This window comes from Callorhinus ursinus, unplaced genomic scaffold, assembly GCF_003265705.2.
Source record: "Callorhinus ursinus isolate GAN/ISIS: 27379988/994484 unplaced genomic scaffold, GSC_fseal_2.0 scaffold16, whole genome shotgun sequence".
NCBI classification, from domain to species: Eukaryota; Metazoa; Chordata; class Mammalia; order Carnivora; family Otariidae; genus Callorhinus; species Callorhinus ursinus.
In genome coordinates, this window is record NW_027397078.1 from 42798713 (window position 1) to 42817853 (window position 19141).

Consider the following 19141-nt stretch of genomic DNA (forward strand, 5'->3'; position numbering starts at 1 on the left):
ACATCCTAGGTCATCGGAGAACTCGCAAATTAAAACACCAGGGAGACCCCACGGCACGCCTGTGAGTGGCTGAAGTCTGGGACACCGGCAGCACCGCGTGCTGTTGGGCAAGCGCGGGAAGAAACAGGAGCTCTCCTCCGCTCCTCCGCGGGAATGCAAAATGGCTCGGTCAGTTAGGAGGACAGTTGGGCGGTTTCTTACAGAACCGCACACGCCCTCATCATGCGATTCCTGAAATCATGCTCCTTGCAGTTCGCCCAGAGGAGCTGCAAACGTGCCCACACGGAAACCTGCCCACGGATGTTTCTAGCAGTGCGATTCCTGATTGCCGAAACTTGGAGGCAACCGAGCTGTCTTTCGGCAGGTGGATAGATAAAGACAGTACAAAGATGGGTGTCGCCAGGGGTTGGGGGAGGGAGGGATGAGCAGGTGGGGCACGGAGCGTTTTTAGGACAGTGAATCTACAGTGTATGACACCATAATGGTGAATACATGATTGTACGTTTGCCCAAATCCATAGAATGTGCACCCCCAAGAATAAACTCTAATGCACATTAAGCTATGCGTCTGGGTGGTGATGTTGTGTGGCCGCGGGCTCATCACATGCACCAAATGCACCCTCTGGTGGGGATGCTGATGATGGGGGGAGAGGCAGGGAGGGGTGCACGGGAAATCTGCACCTGCCTGTTAACGGACCCGTGTACCTAAAACTGCTCTAAAAACATAAATTCTATTTAAAAATACTGTGATTACGATCCTAGCACTTTACGAAGCTGCAAGGATCTCAACGGCTTTTACACAGCTACATAGAAACAGATGTGCGTGTCTATATAGTTACAGTGAAACTTTACATGCTTCCCTGTTGAAAAACCAATAGAAACTAGAAGCCACCTGCAGGCAGGTCCTATTTCTCCCAAGCTTTCCGAGCGGGGCTCTGGGCGCTGTTTTCGTCTTCACGTTAAAGGTGGGCAGGGAGAATCGCCCCTCCTTCTGATCACTGGGCGCTGTTTTCGTCTTCACGTTAAAGGTGGGCAGGGAGAATCGCCCCTCCTTGTGATCGCTGAAATGGTTGACGTTCTGTTCCTTTTCTGCGTGTCCTGTCAGGGGCCCACACAACACCCGGGCGATGAAGCCCCATGGTTGTCGTGCAAACTACAAAAACCCTCATGTGCATGGGGAGTGGAAATCAAACCTCAGGATACCCTAGGGGCAGACAGCAGGTGGGAGGCCGTGGGTACTGCAGGTGTGGGACCTGGGCAGGTAGGGACCCAGGCACATAAGGGACCTGGACGGGTGAGGGACCCAGGCAGGTGAGGGACCCTGCAAGTGAGGGACCTGGGCAGGTGAGGGACCCTACAGTGAGGGACCCTGCAGCTGAGGGGCCTGGGCAGGTAGGGACCTTGGCAGGTAGAGACCCAGGTAGGTAGGGACCCAGGCAAGTAGAGACCTGGGCAGGTGAGGGACCCGGGCAGGTGAGGGACCCGGGCAGGGGCAGGACCCCAGCAGGTGAGGGACCCAGGCAGGTAGGGACCTCGGTCAGCAGGTAGACACCCAGGCAGGTGAGGGACCCAGGAGGTAGAGACCCGGACAGGTGAAGGACCCAGGTAGGTAGGGACCTTGGCAGGTAGAGACCGGGACAGATAGGGATCTGGGCAGGCAAGGACATGTGCAGGTGAGGGACCCGGGCAGGTGAAGGACCCGGGCGGGTGAAGGACCCCGTCAGGTGAGGGACTCAGACAGGTAGGAAGCCATGTAGGTAGGGACCTCAGCAGGCAGAGACCCGGTCAGGTGAGGGACCTGGGCAGGTGAAGGACCTGGGTGGGTAGGGACCCAGGCAGGTGCAGGACCCTGGCAGGTGAGGGACCCAGGCAGGTAGGAACCCTGCAGGTGAGGGACCTGGACAGGTGAAGGACCCCGGCAGGTGAGGGACCTGGACAGGTGAAGGACCCCGGCAGGTGAGGGACCCAGACAGGTAGGAGGCCATGCAGGTAGGGAGCTCAGCAGGTAGAGACCCGGGCAGGTGAGGGACCCAGGCAGGTGAAGGACCCAGGTAGGTAGGGACCTGGGCAGGTGCAGGACCCCGGCAGGTGAGGGACCCAGACAGGTGAGGAAAGCATTGGTGTCTTACACGTGTCCATCTTTGCTTCCACAGCCGCTGCTACTCTCCACACGGCGCCTATGCCCAAAGCAAGCTGGCCCTCGTCCTGTTCACGTACCACCTGCAGAGACTGCTGGCCGCCCAGGGGAGCCCCGTGACCGCCAACGTGGTCGACCCCGGGGTGGTCAACACGGACCTCTACAAACACGTCTTCTGGGGCACGCGTCTCATCAAGAAGCTCTTCGGCTGGTGGTTTTTCAAGGTAAGCCTCCCGCGGCTACTCTGCTGTGCCCGCTTCTGAGGTCCCCGGCCCCACGGGCAGGCGGCCACCTCGAAGCCACTTAATACGCCGTGGGGCCAGCCGTCCGAAGCGTGAGCATCCCGGCATCCCGCGTTGCTGACGTCGGAAGCCAGCAGCATGGCCTCCCCGTGTGTGTATTCAGGCATTTGTTGGTGTTTTCTTCTGCGAAGGAAAACACAGATCTGGGGGCAGAGGACAGGGCTCAGCTCTGTGCCACCACCAGAGACTCCCACGTCATGCACGCGTTTCCGAATCAAAGTCTGGTTGATGTCAGAATGCAGTTCCTTCAAGGAAGACCCGTTGCCTGGGTTCTGCTTCTCGAGTCCCAGCGACCTTTGCTGTCTTCAGGGGCGTGGGAAGGGCACCGTCTTGCCCTCAGCCTCCCAGAGTGAGAGCGTGTGTGTTTTTGGCTCTGCTTTCCCCCCGGTTCGGGGATTTGGACGTGCTTTGCACACCTGTGTCTGTAAGGAGCCTGGTCTGACCGCACCCCTCAGCATCCCTACCGGGAGGGTGCAGGCTGCCTCTAGTTTGCCAACACGGAGTCGCACAAAAGCCTCCGTGCAGGACTCATGTGGTCCTCCCAGATGTCCCAGGTGTCCCACGGGGTGATGGCAGAGGCTTTGCTCAAAGACGAGACACTCCCATTGTGGAGAGGCGCATGAGCAGGTGACACGCGGGGCCAAGGCCAGCAAGTACATCCTGCAGAGACACAGAGGGTCCCTGACGTGCACCTGCCCCCACGCAGATAGTTTGCATTCTGCACGAGGTGGAAACGAGGCGTTACAAGCCACCCCGAATCCCACCCGTTGGAGCTCCCTGGTGCTTCTGATTGGACCTTCATCCTTCCCAATCCGTGTTCCCCCAGGTGGAGTCAAGGCCAGGGGTGATCACGTGGGCATCTCTGTTTCCGTATCCACCTTCGTTTTTGCGACAATACAGGGTGTTGTCCCTTTTCCCCCATAAATGCAATAACCATAACACAAATTAACGTCCAGCCCATCTCAGTATAAGACACAGGCTGCCCAAAACGCCCTTGTGCACACATTTAATCCCCACGTAGCCCAGCGTGGTGCACGGACACCCTTGTAATTTCAGAGGTGCACACTTTGCTGTTTCTGGGATTATTTCTTTACGATAACTTCTCCAAAAGAGAGATTCACCCACAGGATATGCACTTTTAAAAATCTCATATCCCCAACCCTTTTCTCTTGATATTTTTATATTTTGTGCTTGGATATGCAGTCACATTTAAATTTGTGCTTCTTTTTTTTTTTTTTTTTAATTGATCAGCGAGATCCCGTATTTACTGCGCGGGAATCCTGCTTCTTGGAACAATTCCTTGTTCATTTGCTGCTGTCCTGTTTCTGTGGGGGAATGCTGGCCCAGCCGTGGAACCCGGGCACATCGTCTGGCTTCCAGGGTCTTGGCGAGGGGACGGTATTGATTTCCTCCTTGCAGCGGGGTCACAAAGATTAGAGATGACGCGGTGCAGAGTCGTGGAGGGTGGAATGCACAGCGATTGCTGTGAATTCCCCACCTCTGGGCTCTCCACGCACCAGCGTTTTGGGGCCAGCCCCAGGACCCAGATTCTGGCAAATGGGAGTGATCATGTGCAACGGGGCTCTGGCATCTGGCTGCCACCTGATGTAATGACATCTGCATGGCCCGGGGATCCTTCCTCCACGTCAGAGCTCCCCTCTTCGGCTCTGCTTAAAATCCAAATCCTCTTTATGGACATGACTTTTTCAATGAATTCCTTGTGCACTTCCTTTTTCCCATTTCCCGCCCCCTCCATGGGGAGCTGCTGGCTCAGAAAAAAAAAAAAATTCTATATAATTAGGGATATTTAAGCATGCATGCCGTGTTGCACATCTCCCCACCCCCGAATTTCTTGTACTTAAGGTCTCCAATGGGGTACTTTGAGCCAAAATCGAGTCACAGGCATTAAAATTGGTCATCAGTTCTCTCAAGAGGTTGAGTTTCGTTGTGTTGTGTTGTTGAGACTTCCCCAGGCTCCTGGGCTGACGTCCTGATGAGAAACTGCCCCACCGGTGTTTTTACTCCTTAGAGCCCGATCCGTCGTCAGTCTGGATGGTGTTTGCAGGGACTGGTGCCGGTCCATCTGTCCAAGAGCCCATCCTTCTCTGCTGATCCTGGAGGGGAAGGGCTCTCCTTTTTTCTAAACACCCGCACGTGCGCCTCTGTTCTGAATTCACCCTTCTGCTCTGGCGATGCCTCCCCCAGCCCCGTGGCTCCGTTTTCTTAGCTTCCTTCTCTCTGTGCCCTGATGATTCACCCCCCGCCCCGCCCCCGTCAACTTTTGGATGATTTGCAATTTGAAGAAAACACAACTTGATGATGAGGGCACGTATGTTTATTCACCCAATCTCTGTGCGTTTCTACATTTAGGCTGTTGCCAGCTTTTTAGAATAGAATAGAGCAGAGGGGAAGAGGGGAGAGGGGAGCGAGATGGAATAAGGCAGGATAGGGGGAGAGAGTGAGATGCTGATCAACGTAGTGGAAAAATAGGAAAAAAAAGAAATTAACTGAATTAACAAATCAAGTGGAAAAAAAAGAAAAAATGAGAGAGTAAAGTAGGCTACGATGGGCTGCCGTTGGCCAAGAAAGAGTAAGGAAGAGGGTAGAATAGAGTAAGACTCGGGTTAGGGTGGAATAAAATACGGAGTCGAATAGAATAAGACGATAATAGAGGGAAAAAAAGACTGAAGAATAGACTAGAATACACAACACGATAGAATAAGAAAGTATAGAATGAGATAAAAGAGCATAGCCTGCGATAAGCAGCAGAACCCAACTTAACTGGGCGGGGTTTCTCACTTAATCTAGTGGGAGGGACGTGGAGCTTTCGCAGAGTGATTACTTTTTTGTCCGAGGACACGTGGTCTTGCCTTTCGCTTGTTTCTTTCTCGATGCTCGCGATTTTGTGACTTACAATAAAAATACGTGTTTGGTCTTAGTCCCGTTTCTGGCAGAGAGCCCCTAAAATCCTTGGCATTTCCGGGGAGGGGAGTGAGAGAGGTTTCTTTTGTTATGGGAATGAGGTGGCTTTTGGAAAGCCCCCGAGGATGCGGCTGGTTGCCAGGGGGACCAACCACGTGGTTAGAAGCTTGGCGCTTTCTGCCCCACCCCTTGACCTCTAGGGAGAGGAGAGGCGCTGGAGGTTGAATCAATCCCTAGTGGCCAATGGTTTAATCAATCATGCCTCTGCAATAACGCCTCCCTTCCTAGGAAACGAAGAGGACAGAGGGTTCGAAGAGATTCTGCGTTGGGGAACACATAGGGGTTTGGGGAGACAGGTGCACCTGGGCAGACCATGGAAGCTGCACGCCCTTCCCCCACACACCTGGCCCCATACACCTCTTCATCTGGCCGTTCCTGAGTTATATAGCCCTTTTAAAGTAAACCCATGATCTAGTGAGTAACATGTTTCCCTGGGCTCTTGTGAGTCACTGGAGCAAGTTATTGGAACCCGAGGAGGGGGTCCTGGGAACGTCCGATCTGTAGCTTGGTGGGTCAGAACCACGGGTGTCAACCTGGATTTGTGATTGGCGTCTGACCCAGGGGGTGAAGGGCCGTCTTGTAGGGCTGAGCCCTGGGGGATCTGACGCCATGTCTAGGTGATGAGGGGACAGAAGGCAAGCTGAGGACAAAGGAGAAGCTGACCCCCACACCCCCCCACCGTGGGATATATGTGACATTCCTCAGGCACTCCCGGCTGCCCTAAAGAAAAAACAAATAGGTAACTTACAGAGACCACAGTCCTGCAAGACACGAGTCTCCCTCGGTTTACTTACAAAAGCCTGAGCAATAGCTTCCAGAAGGGAATGTCAGTACAATTAAAGGTCCTTATAACCTGCAGTCCATTGGCAGACGCTCGAAGCGGGCAGAGGGTAACGTTCCTCCAGGGATCTCCCAACTGTCTTGCTGTTACTGCCTTGCTAGAGGGGAAGACGACCCTAACTTGACAATGGCAAGACCTCCGGTACCCTGTAAGGCTTCCTTAACATATGAAAATCCTTTTGAAACCTCCCCGTTTCCTAACCTCCCCCAACCCCCTGCATATAATCAGCCGCTCCTCACAACCGCAGGGCAGCAGCTCTTTCTGCCCACGGGTCCTGCCCCCGTGCTTTAATAAACCACCATTTTGCACCAAAGAATCTCAAGGATTCTTTCTTGGTCGTCGGCTCCGGACCTCACCCCACTGAACCTCACATATATTCCCAAACCCCATCACAGGTAGATAGGCCAGAACTGAGTTGGATTATAGGACACCCAGATGGTGTCTGCAAATTGCTTGGCGGTGTGGGGGGGTGGGGGGTGGGGAGTAACTCCATATCTTGGAATTGGTGACCAGAATCCTAATGCTTTTCCGGGGTGTTTTATTAATTCGCAGTAAATGCCCATACCATTCCTATTGCATTTATTCCTAATTGTTTTATGAACTTTTGATGTTTGTTTCTGTTGCGAATAGGTTTAATAAATAGGTTTAATAAAACCTATTATTAAGAATACTGCAAACCGTGAATACAGAAAAATACGTGAAACACTTAAAAGTCGGTGATAAGTGAGTGCACCACGTGGATGTGCCCACCCTTTTCCCCAAATGCACCTGCAAGAAGTAACCCCTAAACCACACGTACCATCAACTGTTTTGTTGTTTCTCATTATAAATGTCTCACATGTGTGTCTCTGAAATTTAACTTTGCGTTCCTTGACCCTTAAGTAAGTAGAGTAATATCTGTGATTTGCTTTTTTTGCTCATATAAGATTAGCTACCTGGGGGAAGCTGTAACAAATGACCACAAACCAAATGGCTAAAACCGCAGAGATTCATCCTCCCCCAATTCTGGAGACCAGATGTCTCAGATCCAGGTGGGGGCAGGGCCGCTGAGATCCAGGCGGGGCAAGGCCATGTTCCCTCCTAAGGCTCCAGGGGAAGGTCCTTCTCGCCTCTTCCAACTTCTGGGGCTCGGGTGGCCCTGGGCTGGTGGCCGCGTCCCTCCCGTCTCTGCCTCTGTCTTCATGTGGCTTCTCCTCTATGTCTGTGTGTCCTCTTCTGTCTCTTACAAGGACACCTGTCATTGGATTTAGGGCCACCCCGATCGAGGATGGTCTCATGTCAGATCCTTTACTTCATCACATCTGCAAAGACACTATTTCCAAATAATGTCATATTCACACATACTAGGGGCTAGGACTTCAACTTGTATTTGGGGGGGCACCCAGCTGAACCCACAGTTCTCCATATTACATGTTTGAAATCAATCCCTATGGACACATGGAGAAGTAGATTATTGGGTTCTGTCCTGGTGAAGTATATTCCACATGCATGTACAACCTGGCTTAGATCCATCTGCTGGATCAGGAACATCTGGGGTGTTTCCAGTTCTTTGGTGTTTCCAGCAGTGTTGCTGTAAAGGATCAGTCATACATCTCCACATCTGCTTCTGTCCCAGTTTCTCTAGGGAACATGGCAGGCTCTGGCATGAGAAGGTTCTAGAAGATTCTCCTGTCCACGTTTTCTGGAGCATTCCGTTGGGCTTTCAAGGACAGTTTTACCAAAACATGCTCCAAGTACTGAGAATGCCTCAGGCCTTAGGTCTTTATTGAGTCTATCACTGATGTCCTGTTTTTAATAGATTTTTCAGTCCATTTAATTTAATTAATTTAATTTTCAAGCCGTATTGATTAATGTGTAAATATCATATTCCCCCTTCTTTCTAATACGTATGCTTCTCTTGAAAATGTTCTTACCTATGGTATAGGCAGTTAAATAATAGATGGTGCAGGTGACTCATATCTTATTTGCCATTTTGAGGGCAAAACATGTAATGTCTCTTCTTATATTTATTAGCATTTGCATATTGTACTTTGTTATGTACGATGCTGCATATCATTCTGACTTTAACTTTGAGTGAGGTATGAATGTTGAACTTTACCAAAACAAAACAAAACAGTTCACTCCATAGGCAAACTATGGGCCACGGGCTGGCCACATGGTTTTGTCAATAAAGTTTTACTGACACACGTGCCTTTTCATTTACGTGTTGTCCCTGTTATAAAGGCAGAGCTGAGTAGTTAGGACAGAGACCAGATGGCCCACAAAGTGAGAAATATTTCCTGTCTGGCCCTTTACAGAAAATGTTTGCTCACTCGGATCTAGAGAGATGATTATGTTTTTGTTTGCTTTAACTCCCTTATTTGGATAACGTGGTTCAGTGTTTTACTCTAGAATGAACGGCCCCCAATTTCTGGAATGCTTCTTGCTGTCATAGAGCATTATTCTCCAGTACACCAGAGGATTCCATTCCCCAGCCACCTCATTGATGACTTCTGTATTGATATTTACCCTGGCACTGTAGATCCCCTTCCATGCTATTTTTGTCAAGTTGGGATACGAAAGTTCTGATGATTTGTTTAAAAAAAAAAAAAAAAAAAAGCCAAAGAATGAGACAATCAAGAAGCTCATTTTTCCCTGTATTTTTCTCTCTTATGCTTCAGCCTAATGTAATTATAATGACAACTCTCTGCATTTGCCGACTGGAAATACTAGCCTTTGCAAACTCTCTGGGTTTGGGAATTTTCAGAAGGACGATTCCGATTCAGCTTTCAAAATTATCTTTAATGCGTATTGCTTTCTTGAGGATTCCTCCCTCTTCCCAAGTCAGTGCTGACAGCCTCGTCCCTTCGATAATTGTCCGTTTCTTCAAGTTTCGGGATTAATGAGGACGGTCACTGAACCTCTTCTCGGGGTCTGCCTTCCATGCCTGCTCCGAGCACCTCTCATGAAGTCAGCCATGTCCCTGAGCTCCCTTTAGGGCTTAATTATATTCCTTCCCTTTCAATTTGCCTTCCTCCCAACACATCATTTGGTGTCTACTTCCCCAGGCAGAGGGATTTCGAAATATTTTCTTTCGCCAGGAAAGCATCCACACTTGGCCGGCCATGAACCGGGAACGCGTTGTGCAGCATCTGCCCTTTTGGATTGAAAATAACCTCAGGGCGCTGTCTGCATGATGGCGCCTCTGTACAGAAGAGAGAGGATTATGGAAGCTGTAAGACCAAATCATGGAAGAATATTAATTACCATGGAAATGAAGTAAAAATGGGATAAGGAAACAGAACAAAATCTGTAGCCCAGCGGAGGCTATGATGCCCTCTTTATAACGATCACCGTGTATGCACGAATTACTTATACGGACACGTTTGTCTTTCTGTTCTTTTATATCATGCAGTGGCGTTGTTTTATACCAGTAAATCTCCGTCAGTGCCTCCCTGGAGAACATGCCCTGGATTGCAAATTCAGAGCCACTCACCTGGGCGAGCCACTTTGTTCCTTGAGAGAAACCAGGAGGCGTTTGTAAAGACGAGAAGTTTAGCGAGTTCACAAATGAAGACCACTCTGTATGCATGTGCTCTATCAGGCTCTGTGCGAGTGTAGACGAAGCTTTTCAGAGGGTGCGAGACCCAGTGAAGCCAGTGCCGATGCAGAAAACCTGCATCTCTCAGGTGTTGGTCCCGTTGCATTGGGACGTCATCCCTATGTGCCTGTGTTACTGCCTTGGGATCCGTGGGTACCACGAAAAAGCATGATTCTCAGTGCTGGGTGCATCGGGACCCCTGTGCAGAGCTCATGCCAAACAACGCCAGGCCTCTTTGAAATCGCTTTATACACCAGTCTCCAGTTAAAAAGGATCAAATTGACAGTGTAGAACGTGCCCCCGTGACAACAACCTATATGACTAGTGATGTTTGGTTCTCTTTAATATGCATTTGAATCCACCCAGTCACAGGGTCGTTTGATTGCTTTTTGATGGATGTGCCAGGAGGGTGGCACGTTTAATTAATCAACTCAAGGACACACGTCCAGTGATCCTTCTCCCCACCTCTGCATCATCAGCTTCTCCCTATCATCCGTCAGCATTCAAGCACACTGAATTAACAGCAACCTTCAGTTGACCTTCTGTCATGCCGTAGGAACCTACCACCATTACTCTTCCCCCCTGGGATGTAGGAGATCCCCGATGATCCAGGGGAGCGCAGTGCCATCACAGGGATCCTCATAAGAGTGAGGATGGAGGGTTCGAGTCAGAGAAGGACGGGGAACAAGGAGACAGACTCTCACCTGGAGCATCCAGTAGGAATGCAGCCCCTGCCAATGCCCCAGGTTTTAGCCCACTGAGATTCATTTTAGACTTCTGAACTTGTAGAATTTTAAGATGATAAATCTGTGCTGTATCAAGCCACCAAGTTTTTGATCATTCACCAAGAATAGCCAAAGGAAACTCTTACGTTCACCTTCCTTGGATCTCAGCTGTCAAGACCGCTCTCTTGTGTCTTTGCCTTTGCCCGTGTGTTGGCTTCAGCTGCTTCCCTGTAAAGCTGGTGGCATAAGACCCACCTCACAGGTATATCATGAAGATTACATCGTATCAGGTGGGCTCACACAGGAGGCTTGGAGCAGGGAGTCAGTGCTTGATATTCGTTCAGGCATTGATGACATCTCATGCACCCCTCCAGGTGTAGAGTGATCAAGACTGATCACTGGGGCGTCAGGGTGGGCATGTCCCATAGTTGCACCCTGGGTTCTGGGAATTCTACCAGTTATCACTCGGTTTGACTTTGAGCATTTCATGAATGACAAAAGGACAAATATGGTGGCAGTAGTCTGCCCTAGTGTTGGGGGCAGGAGGAGGAGACTTTGCTGGGGATGGAGCCTCTGAAGGTGGATTGAAGGCTAGGCCAGGGTCCATGAGCAATGCTGGAACTGTAGGTGATGCAGAAAGTAGTTCAAGATGATGGGTGGTCAAACTGACACCACCTCTTTCTTAACTGCGTCCCCCATCTGAACCCAAGACTGGGAAATGATCTGAGCTACCCGTGTCTCCATTCTCCCAAAAGCAGCTGTCCCCAGCCCTATTTCAGGCATACAAGGAGAGAAGCTTATCATGTGTTAGAAGCAATGGCCACCTTAGGATGTTAGGGCTGGGTGCCTGTTGAGAAATGTCAGTGAGAAGGTTAGAAGATCAGACCCATCCAACCTACAAAGCATCCAGTGGACTGCAGGACATGCGGGCACCTGGGGTCAGCTTTCAGACCATTGCAGTGGTGGAGGTGGTACTGGACATGGTGGAGAGGGAGGAAAATCATTCCAAAACCTACTCCAGAGATAAAATTAAGACATCTTGACTGGTTGACTGTGGGATGTGAATAAATAAAGACTCAAGGATAATTCTGGGGTTTCTCACTCAGGAAAGTCAGGGTAATGGTGGTGCCTATCCAAGAGATGGGGTGGTAGGAAATGCCCAGGTGGCGATTTGGGGATGCTTGACCTTGAGGTGGGTAAGTAGGGTGTTTACTTCCAATGCCAACTGGGCTGCCATAAATGTGTCCATGGCTCAAAGGAGAGCGAGGTCAGGTTTTCATTTCAAAGGTGAAGATAAGGAAGGAGATGAGAAAGGAAGCTATTGGCATGGGGGATGGGCTCATGGGGAGGCAGATTAAGGACCAAGATGGAGAGATCTCTGGAGGAACCAAGATCTGGCCACCCCTTCCTTCTCCTTCCCACCCGCTGTGATGCCCCTTGCTTTGGTAATTTGTTAATTCTGGATAATAATATCTCATAAGATTGTTGTGAAAATTGCCAACGTAATATATGTGAAAGCATTTCCAAAACTGTAAAGCCCTATGTAATTATGTAATTATAAGGCATTCATGTTTCCTTCCAACCACACATTGCTTGCAGCTCTATTTAGCACATTTTAAATTCCATCCTCTTTCTACTGAGTGTGCTTCTTATTTTATTATTTTTTTTTCACGCACTCGTGCCCAACCGTCAACCCACAGCCCCTGCCTATTGTCAGCTCCATGGTGGTGGGGGTTATTTTCAAAACTGCCTTTCTTTGCCCCAAGAGCCCACAAGACATTGGTGAGCATTTAATAAACATTTGTTGTGCTGAATCGAATTGCAACGGGGTGCATAGCTTCCAACTCCAGCCGTGGCTTCATGCAGAGAAAACCTTTAACTATAAATACATGGAGCCCTCTTCCCTGGTCTCCCAGCGGACATCTGGTTCTTTAGTGATCCTCCTGCCTCTGATAAAAGCAACACATCCACTCTTGGGTTCGGTTTCACATTGTAGACATCTTACCAATCTTTAAGGATGATATTTTTTTTTATTTTTTTACAAGCTGTAGATAAAATGGGGTCTGTTACTTATGCCAGAGGGAGCATTGTCTAGAGGGCCTTCTTATCTATTCAGAAGCTGACTGATTTTTCTGCACCCAGCACCCAGGAAACACACTTCATCATCCCGTGAATGAGCTGGAAGACAGATCATCTCAACTACAACTGCACAGGGACAGATGATCAGATTTTGCTGGGGGGTTCAGTAAATCTGCAGGTGCACCATTTGATGCTGGTCATCTGCCCTTGGTTCTCCTTGAGGCCAGAGAGAGAGAGAGAGAGAGAAACAGAGCTGATTTGGGTCTTTCTGCATATCCATCTTAATTAGATACTTTCCAGTTTGTCTCCATGATGCTTATCATCATGGACCTCAATTCCCAGACATTTTTTTTAAAGATTTTTTATTTATTTATTTGACAGAGAGAGACAGACAGAGAGAGCACAAGCAGGGGGAGCAGCAGAGGGAGGGGGAGAAGCAGGCTCTCTGCTGAGCAGGGAGCCCAATGCAGGGCTCAGTCCCAGGACCTTGAGATCATGACCTGAGCCAAAGGCAGACTGAGCTACCCAGGCGCCCTTCCCAGACATTTTTGAACGCAGCTGAGTACCTGGATCCCAGGTGCTTTCCTAGAGGAGAAAATTCCTACAGATGAATTAAACAAAACAAAAAAACAAATAGTGAATAAGTTGTGGAATTTCATGCTCAGCTTAGAGAACTCTGATAGGGGAGCGTGGTTATAGAAACCAGCACAAAATGTCCATTTTCTTGTTAGACAAGAGCAGTTTTGAATTTCATCAACTGTGTTCCTATTGATACTCCTTGGCAAATTAAGCTAGAGGTTCTGCCTCATTAACCCGTTCTGGTTGGCGATCATTAGTGTGTTGGAGTTTCATGAGCCTGGAGCTCTCGGCGGGTCATGGGCTCCGCTGAGCCTCTCTAGGACGTGAACTTTCATCACCGAATGACCCATGCAGTGATCCCAGGGAAGAAGAAAGGATTAATAACTCTCTTTGCTTGGAATGAACATCCCCAAGCTTGAGCTTATTAGTCATGAAATATCATCTACATGTTCACCATGCAAGGACGGACTGTAGAGGTCATAGGAGAGGAAGACTTTTGGTCTTGCCTTTTTGCCAACATGGCATCCCTACATGAAGCATTGAGTTCGCAAGGGAGAATCACGGTGCAGAAGATCTTTGAGAGCAGCAGGGCTTTATGCCGGCCCCTTTAGCAGTTAACCCATGTGGTTTTCCTTGTCAGTGTGTGTGTGTATGATGGCTCCCTGGGGACTTCCAGCCTATGACCGGGTGCCCAGCCAATGGTGGATCACTGCACCATGAGCCACAGGTGCAAGACGTCAGGTGATAACACAAAATAAATAGAAACAAAGGAAAAGTAAGCGAAGAGAAAAGGAGTAGAAAAAGCAAGTGTATGGTGCAGGTGCTTCTCATGCTCCCACTGACTGTGGTGTGCAGGGTTCTAGGTCAGAGAGATTCAGGAAAAAACAAGTGGTTGTCTCTTCTTTGTGGGTTTTTTTTCGTAACCTAGAACACAGCGTCATTCAAATATAGATCTTGCTGTTGGGCCATGTATTCGTCAGCTTGGGTGGCTTTAAGAGAATCCCACAGACTGGGGATGTTTGAAAACAGGTACTTACTGCTCATAGGCTGGAGGCTGAAAATCTGAGATGCAGGCGTGGCCAGCATTGCTTTCTCCTGGGACCTCTCTGCTGGACATGCCTGGCCATCTGTCTGTGTCCTCACGTGATGGAGGGAGGAAGAGGTGTCTCCTCCTCTTCTTATGAGGACACCAGTCCCATCATGGGGGCTCCCACCCTCGTGACCTCATGTAACCGTAATGGCCTCCCAAAGGCTCCACTGGCTAATGCCATGCCATTGAGGGTTAGGGCTTCCACATATGAATTGGGGAGGGAAGGGGCGTGCACATTCAGTCTATAATAGGACATATGCCTTCACTGGAGACATCTTTAAGAAGCATCTCCTGCCTGTCGTGGTCTTTGCTGGTCTTAGGTCTATCTGGCAGGACCTGAGCGTGTCTCTCCCATGAGTCTGAATGCAACAGAGGAGCAGAGGAATAAGCACCTGCTCCCTGGAAAAGGTGTGCGTGCGCACAGCTGCAGCCCTCCATAGGCTAACACTCCCCGTCGGAGAGGAGGAATCATTTGGACATTGAATCAGTCTGTCTGGGCTGCCGTGACAACGTACCACGGACGGGGTGGCTTCAACAACAGACATTCACTGTCTCTCAGTCCTGGAGGCTGGGAGTCTGAGACCCAGGCGGGGCCGAGGCTGGTTCCTCCTGAGGCCGCTCTCCTGGGCGTGGAGACGCCGTGTCCTCCCCGTGTCCTCACGTGGCCGTCCTCTGTGGCTGTCTGTGTTCTCATCCCCTCTTCTTATAAGAACACAGGTCCTGTTGGATCAGGGTCCACACCAACAACCTCATTTTGCCTTAATTTTTAAAGATCCCCACTTCCAAATACAGCCCCATCCTGACGTCCTGGGGGTGAGGACTTCAACATATGGATTTGGGGGGACATCGTCCAGCTCATTTCAGGCACTGTTGATGTTGATGTGATTCAGCCTTCCAGCTCAGCAGGAAGCCTGCTGCCCAGACAGAGGCAGGAGCTGTGCGCCATGGACATCCTTCCCTCTGGTGAAGCGGCCAGGGTGGCTCTCTCCCTGCATGAGACATTTCCTGCTGCAAGAGCTCACTTGGACTCAGAAGTCTCCCCAAACCCACTCTCCCGCCTGCATCCCCCAGCCTCTAGAGTCATTTCTTGGAGACGTCAGCACGTGCTATGAGTGAGGATGTTGACCGGGGAGCTGGTGGCCCTGGGTTCGAATCCTAGCTCCTCCACCCACCAGCTGTGTGCCCTGGGGAAAAGACAAGTCTTCTCTGAGCCTCGGGTCCTCATCTGTAAAAGGGGGGTTAGTGCTTGGCACAATGCCCAGCACACAATATGGTCACGCCTGTCGTGCTTACTGTTTATCATTTGCAATTGTGTTTACATTTGCCAAAAGCCTTTCCCTCGTAGGATGTCATGCGTTTTTCCCTGACAGTTGTGTGGGAAAACTATTTCTACGGTTATTGTTTTACAGGAGAGGAAATAGGCTTAAGAGGGAGGATGAGTAGTGAAGATCTCACAGTTAACAGGTGGTGACACAGAAATTTGAACCCAGGTCCTGAGATTCTTGGGTGTCTCCTCCACCTCCAGGGAATGCAGATAAATCCCCAAAGGTTAAAGTCGTGTGTGTGCGAATGTCCGCGACTGTGTGTGAGAGCTTGTGGGTGAGCACATGTGTGTGCACATGGGCTAGTGTGCATGCAAGTGGATGAATATGTGTGTGTGCATGTGAGCTTGTGGGGGGGTGAGTGCGTGTGAGAGCGTGTGTGTGTGTGTGAGCATATATGTGTGCATGGGAGCATGTGTGTGTGTGCATGTGGGTGAGTGTGAGCACATGTGCGTGCATGTGGGTGAGTCTGTGAGTGCATGTGAGCGTGTGTGTGTGTGCATGTTTATACACACACATGTGTATCTCAACATTTATCATGGCACCCTCCCTTTTGCACGGGCACGACCTATAATTGCTCTGATGGGTGATGATTAGGATGTGATATGAGATGTAATGAGAAATAAATGAATAAAACCATCTATTTCATGAGCTGTCAAAACATTTAGGAATTAAAGAATACAAATGAAATCTCATTTCCATCTTCATTATAAGCCCAAGGCTTTGAAATAGTCTACAAACGATCAGCGGTTGCTTTTTTAAACCTAGCATCTATCATGTATTTAAGCACATGATAGTTGGGTAAGTGGATGTGCACCACAAGATGCATTATAGCCAAGAAACAGGTCTTTTTTTCTACCCCTTTGTATGTCAGCAGAGCTTCTTGGGTGACGGTGTGTATGTCTATGTGTAAATGTGTGTGTGGGTAACGTCGGTGTGTATGTGTGCATCCATGTGTGTGCGCATAAGCATGTGTGTGCATTTGAGTATATATGTGCATCCACATGAGCATATGCATGTGCGTGAGTGTATGTGTATATGAGTATATATGTATGTATGTGAACATATGCATGTGTGTGGGTATGAGTATATGTGTGTGCATGTGAGTATGTGTGTGTAGGAGTATATATGTATGTATGTAAACGTATGCATGTATGTGGGTATGAGTATGTGTGTGTGCATGTGAGTATATGAGTGTGTATGAGTATATATGTATGTATGTGAATGTGCATGTATGTGGGTATGAGTATACGTGTGTGCGTGTGACTATATGAGCGTGTATGAGTATATATGTACGTATGTGAATGTATGCACATATGTGGGTATGCGTATATGTGTGTGCGTGTGAGTATATGAGTGTGTATGAGTATATATGTATGTATGTGAATGCATGTATGTGGGTATGAGTATATGTGTGTGCATGTGAGTATATGAGTGTATGAGTATGTATGTATGTGAATGTATGCATGTATGTGGGTATGAGTATATGTGTGTGCATGTGAGTATATGAGTGTGTATGAGTATATATGTATGTATGTGATTGTATGCATGTGTGTGGGTATATGTGTGAGGCATGTGAGTATATGAGTGTCATGGGAGTACATGTACATGTGAATACATGTGTGCATGTGAGTTTATGTGTATGATTGTGAATGTGCATGAATGCATGGAAGTATGTGTGTGCATATGAGTGTGTGTGCATGGGAATCTATATGTGGCATGGAGGTATATGTATGTGCATGGGAATGCCAACCCCCCATGCCGCTGAAAATCCAGGTATCACTTCTGACTCCCCAGAGCTTCACTACTCATAGCCTACTATTGCCTAGAAGCCTTACTGATGCCATAAACAGTAGATTAACCCATATTTTGTACGTTGCATGTATTATGCACTGGATTATCACAATAGAATAAGCTGGAGAAAGAAAACGTGGTTAAGAAAATCCTAAGGAAGAGAAAACACACTTATGGGATTGTGCTACCTTTACCGAAAAAATCCGCATCTAAGTGGACCCGCGCAGTTCAAACCTGTTTTGTTCAGGGGTCAGCTGTGTAGACTTATAGAGACTCATAAGAAGCTCTAGAGTGGATGGGGTGGATTGAGCAGATTTCCACAAGATTAAATAAGATAAGCTCCTGAAAAAGTCTTTATCCTGACAATAAGAAGCGAGGGGGAAATTCTGTTGGTTTCTGGATCTGGAATCATAGCGCCGGACAGAGATGCCTCAGTTCCCACCATTTCCAATCTCTTGGGCTCCTCCTAGCTCGCCGGCACCCACTGACCATGCTAACCCGCTGATCACTCGGACTCCGACCCCAGAATGCAGAGTGTGTCGTGTTCCCACGTTGCCGCATTCCGTCGGAACCAGAGTTCCAGTCCTCACGTGTTCTCTACGTTTCAAGCTTCTGCTTGGACTTTGTGTTCCCCCTAAGCAGTGACCATAACCCGGGAACTCTTCCATCCCCACGGGAAGCTCACCATGCTGCATCGACACCAAGAACCTTTCTGCAAGGTGGTCACATTTCACCTGGCTGCCAACTAGTGTTGCTGTAACACAGAGGCTCAGCATTCATGCCCTTTGAGCCAGTTCATACGCATTATGGCTACATCGGGAGTTGCAGAACTTGACTGTCCACATCAGGGATTTTACTATGCATTGTTGCCTATGGAGATGGATTAACCCATCAGCTTGGCTAGGTTGTGTATGTGGCTTTCTGCTTGAGTTTCCCGACCCAGGTGATGAGCATGCTGTGTGTACCCAGCAGCATCGGTGGGGGTCCTGAGAATCCCATGCGCTCTGCTCTGAAAGCTGACACATTCTGGCCTTCTTCCTTCTCCCCACAGACCCCAGATGAGGGAGCCTGGACGTCCGTCTATGCAGCGGTCACCCCGGACCTGGAAGGAATTGGCGGCCGCTACCTTTACAATGAGAAAGAGACCAAGTCTCTCACGATCACCTATGATCTGGATCTTCAAAGAGAACTGTGGGCCAGGAGTTGCCAGATGACCGGCATCACTGACATGACCCAGGACACCTTCTCGGGGTAGTTGCCACATCGGGGAAGACCTTGCCTTCAGTCCACCAAACACAGGTCTGTGACAGGTGCCTGTGCCCGCGTTTTTCATAGCTGCCTGCCTTTGGGGCTGTGTCCCCAAAGGTCTCCTGTCTGCTGTCGTGCCTTTGCAGGAAGTCAAGGACGAAAAGGAACATTGAATGTAATTCCCAAGTAGGTGGTCCCGAGCCCTAAGTGGTGTGCCAAATGGCTACAAGTGCCATGAACAATTAAATGCTGCCTAACCCAACTGTGCAGTCTTCCTTGTTGAGCACAGGGCAGGGACCAGGTTTGGGGAGACACATTCCAGGTGAGGCAAGCTCTTTCAAGGGAGTATGAACCACTGGAGCTGTAGAGGGTCCAGGGTCTCCTGTGTCCTTTGTTCTTCCACTCACCCATTATTCCGGACACCCAGCTTTGACTCTTGGGTCCGTGAAACAGAGACGTGAGC

General features: G+C 49.2%; 1 protein-coding gene across 2 annotated transcripts in view; it reads left to right on the forward strand.

Annotated features, from left to right (window-relative positions):
* Window positions 1–18934, forward strand: part of DHRSX (dehydrogenase/reductase X-linked) — a 152971-nt gene extending 134037 nt beyond the window's left edge. For both annotated transcript variants that reach the window (XM_025857413.2, XM_073902180.1), the window contains 2 exons: window positions 2153–2360; window positions 18482–18934. In XM_025857413.2, the coding sequence (XP_025713198.2) occupies window positions 2153–2360; window positions 18482–18685 (412 nt within the window). In that variant the 3' untranslated portion in view covers window positions 18686–18934. The remainder of the gene's footprint in view (window positions 1–2152; window positions 2361–18481) is intronic.
* Window positions 18935–19141: the final 207 nt, after the last annotated feature.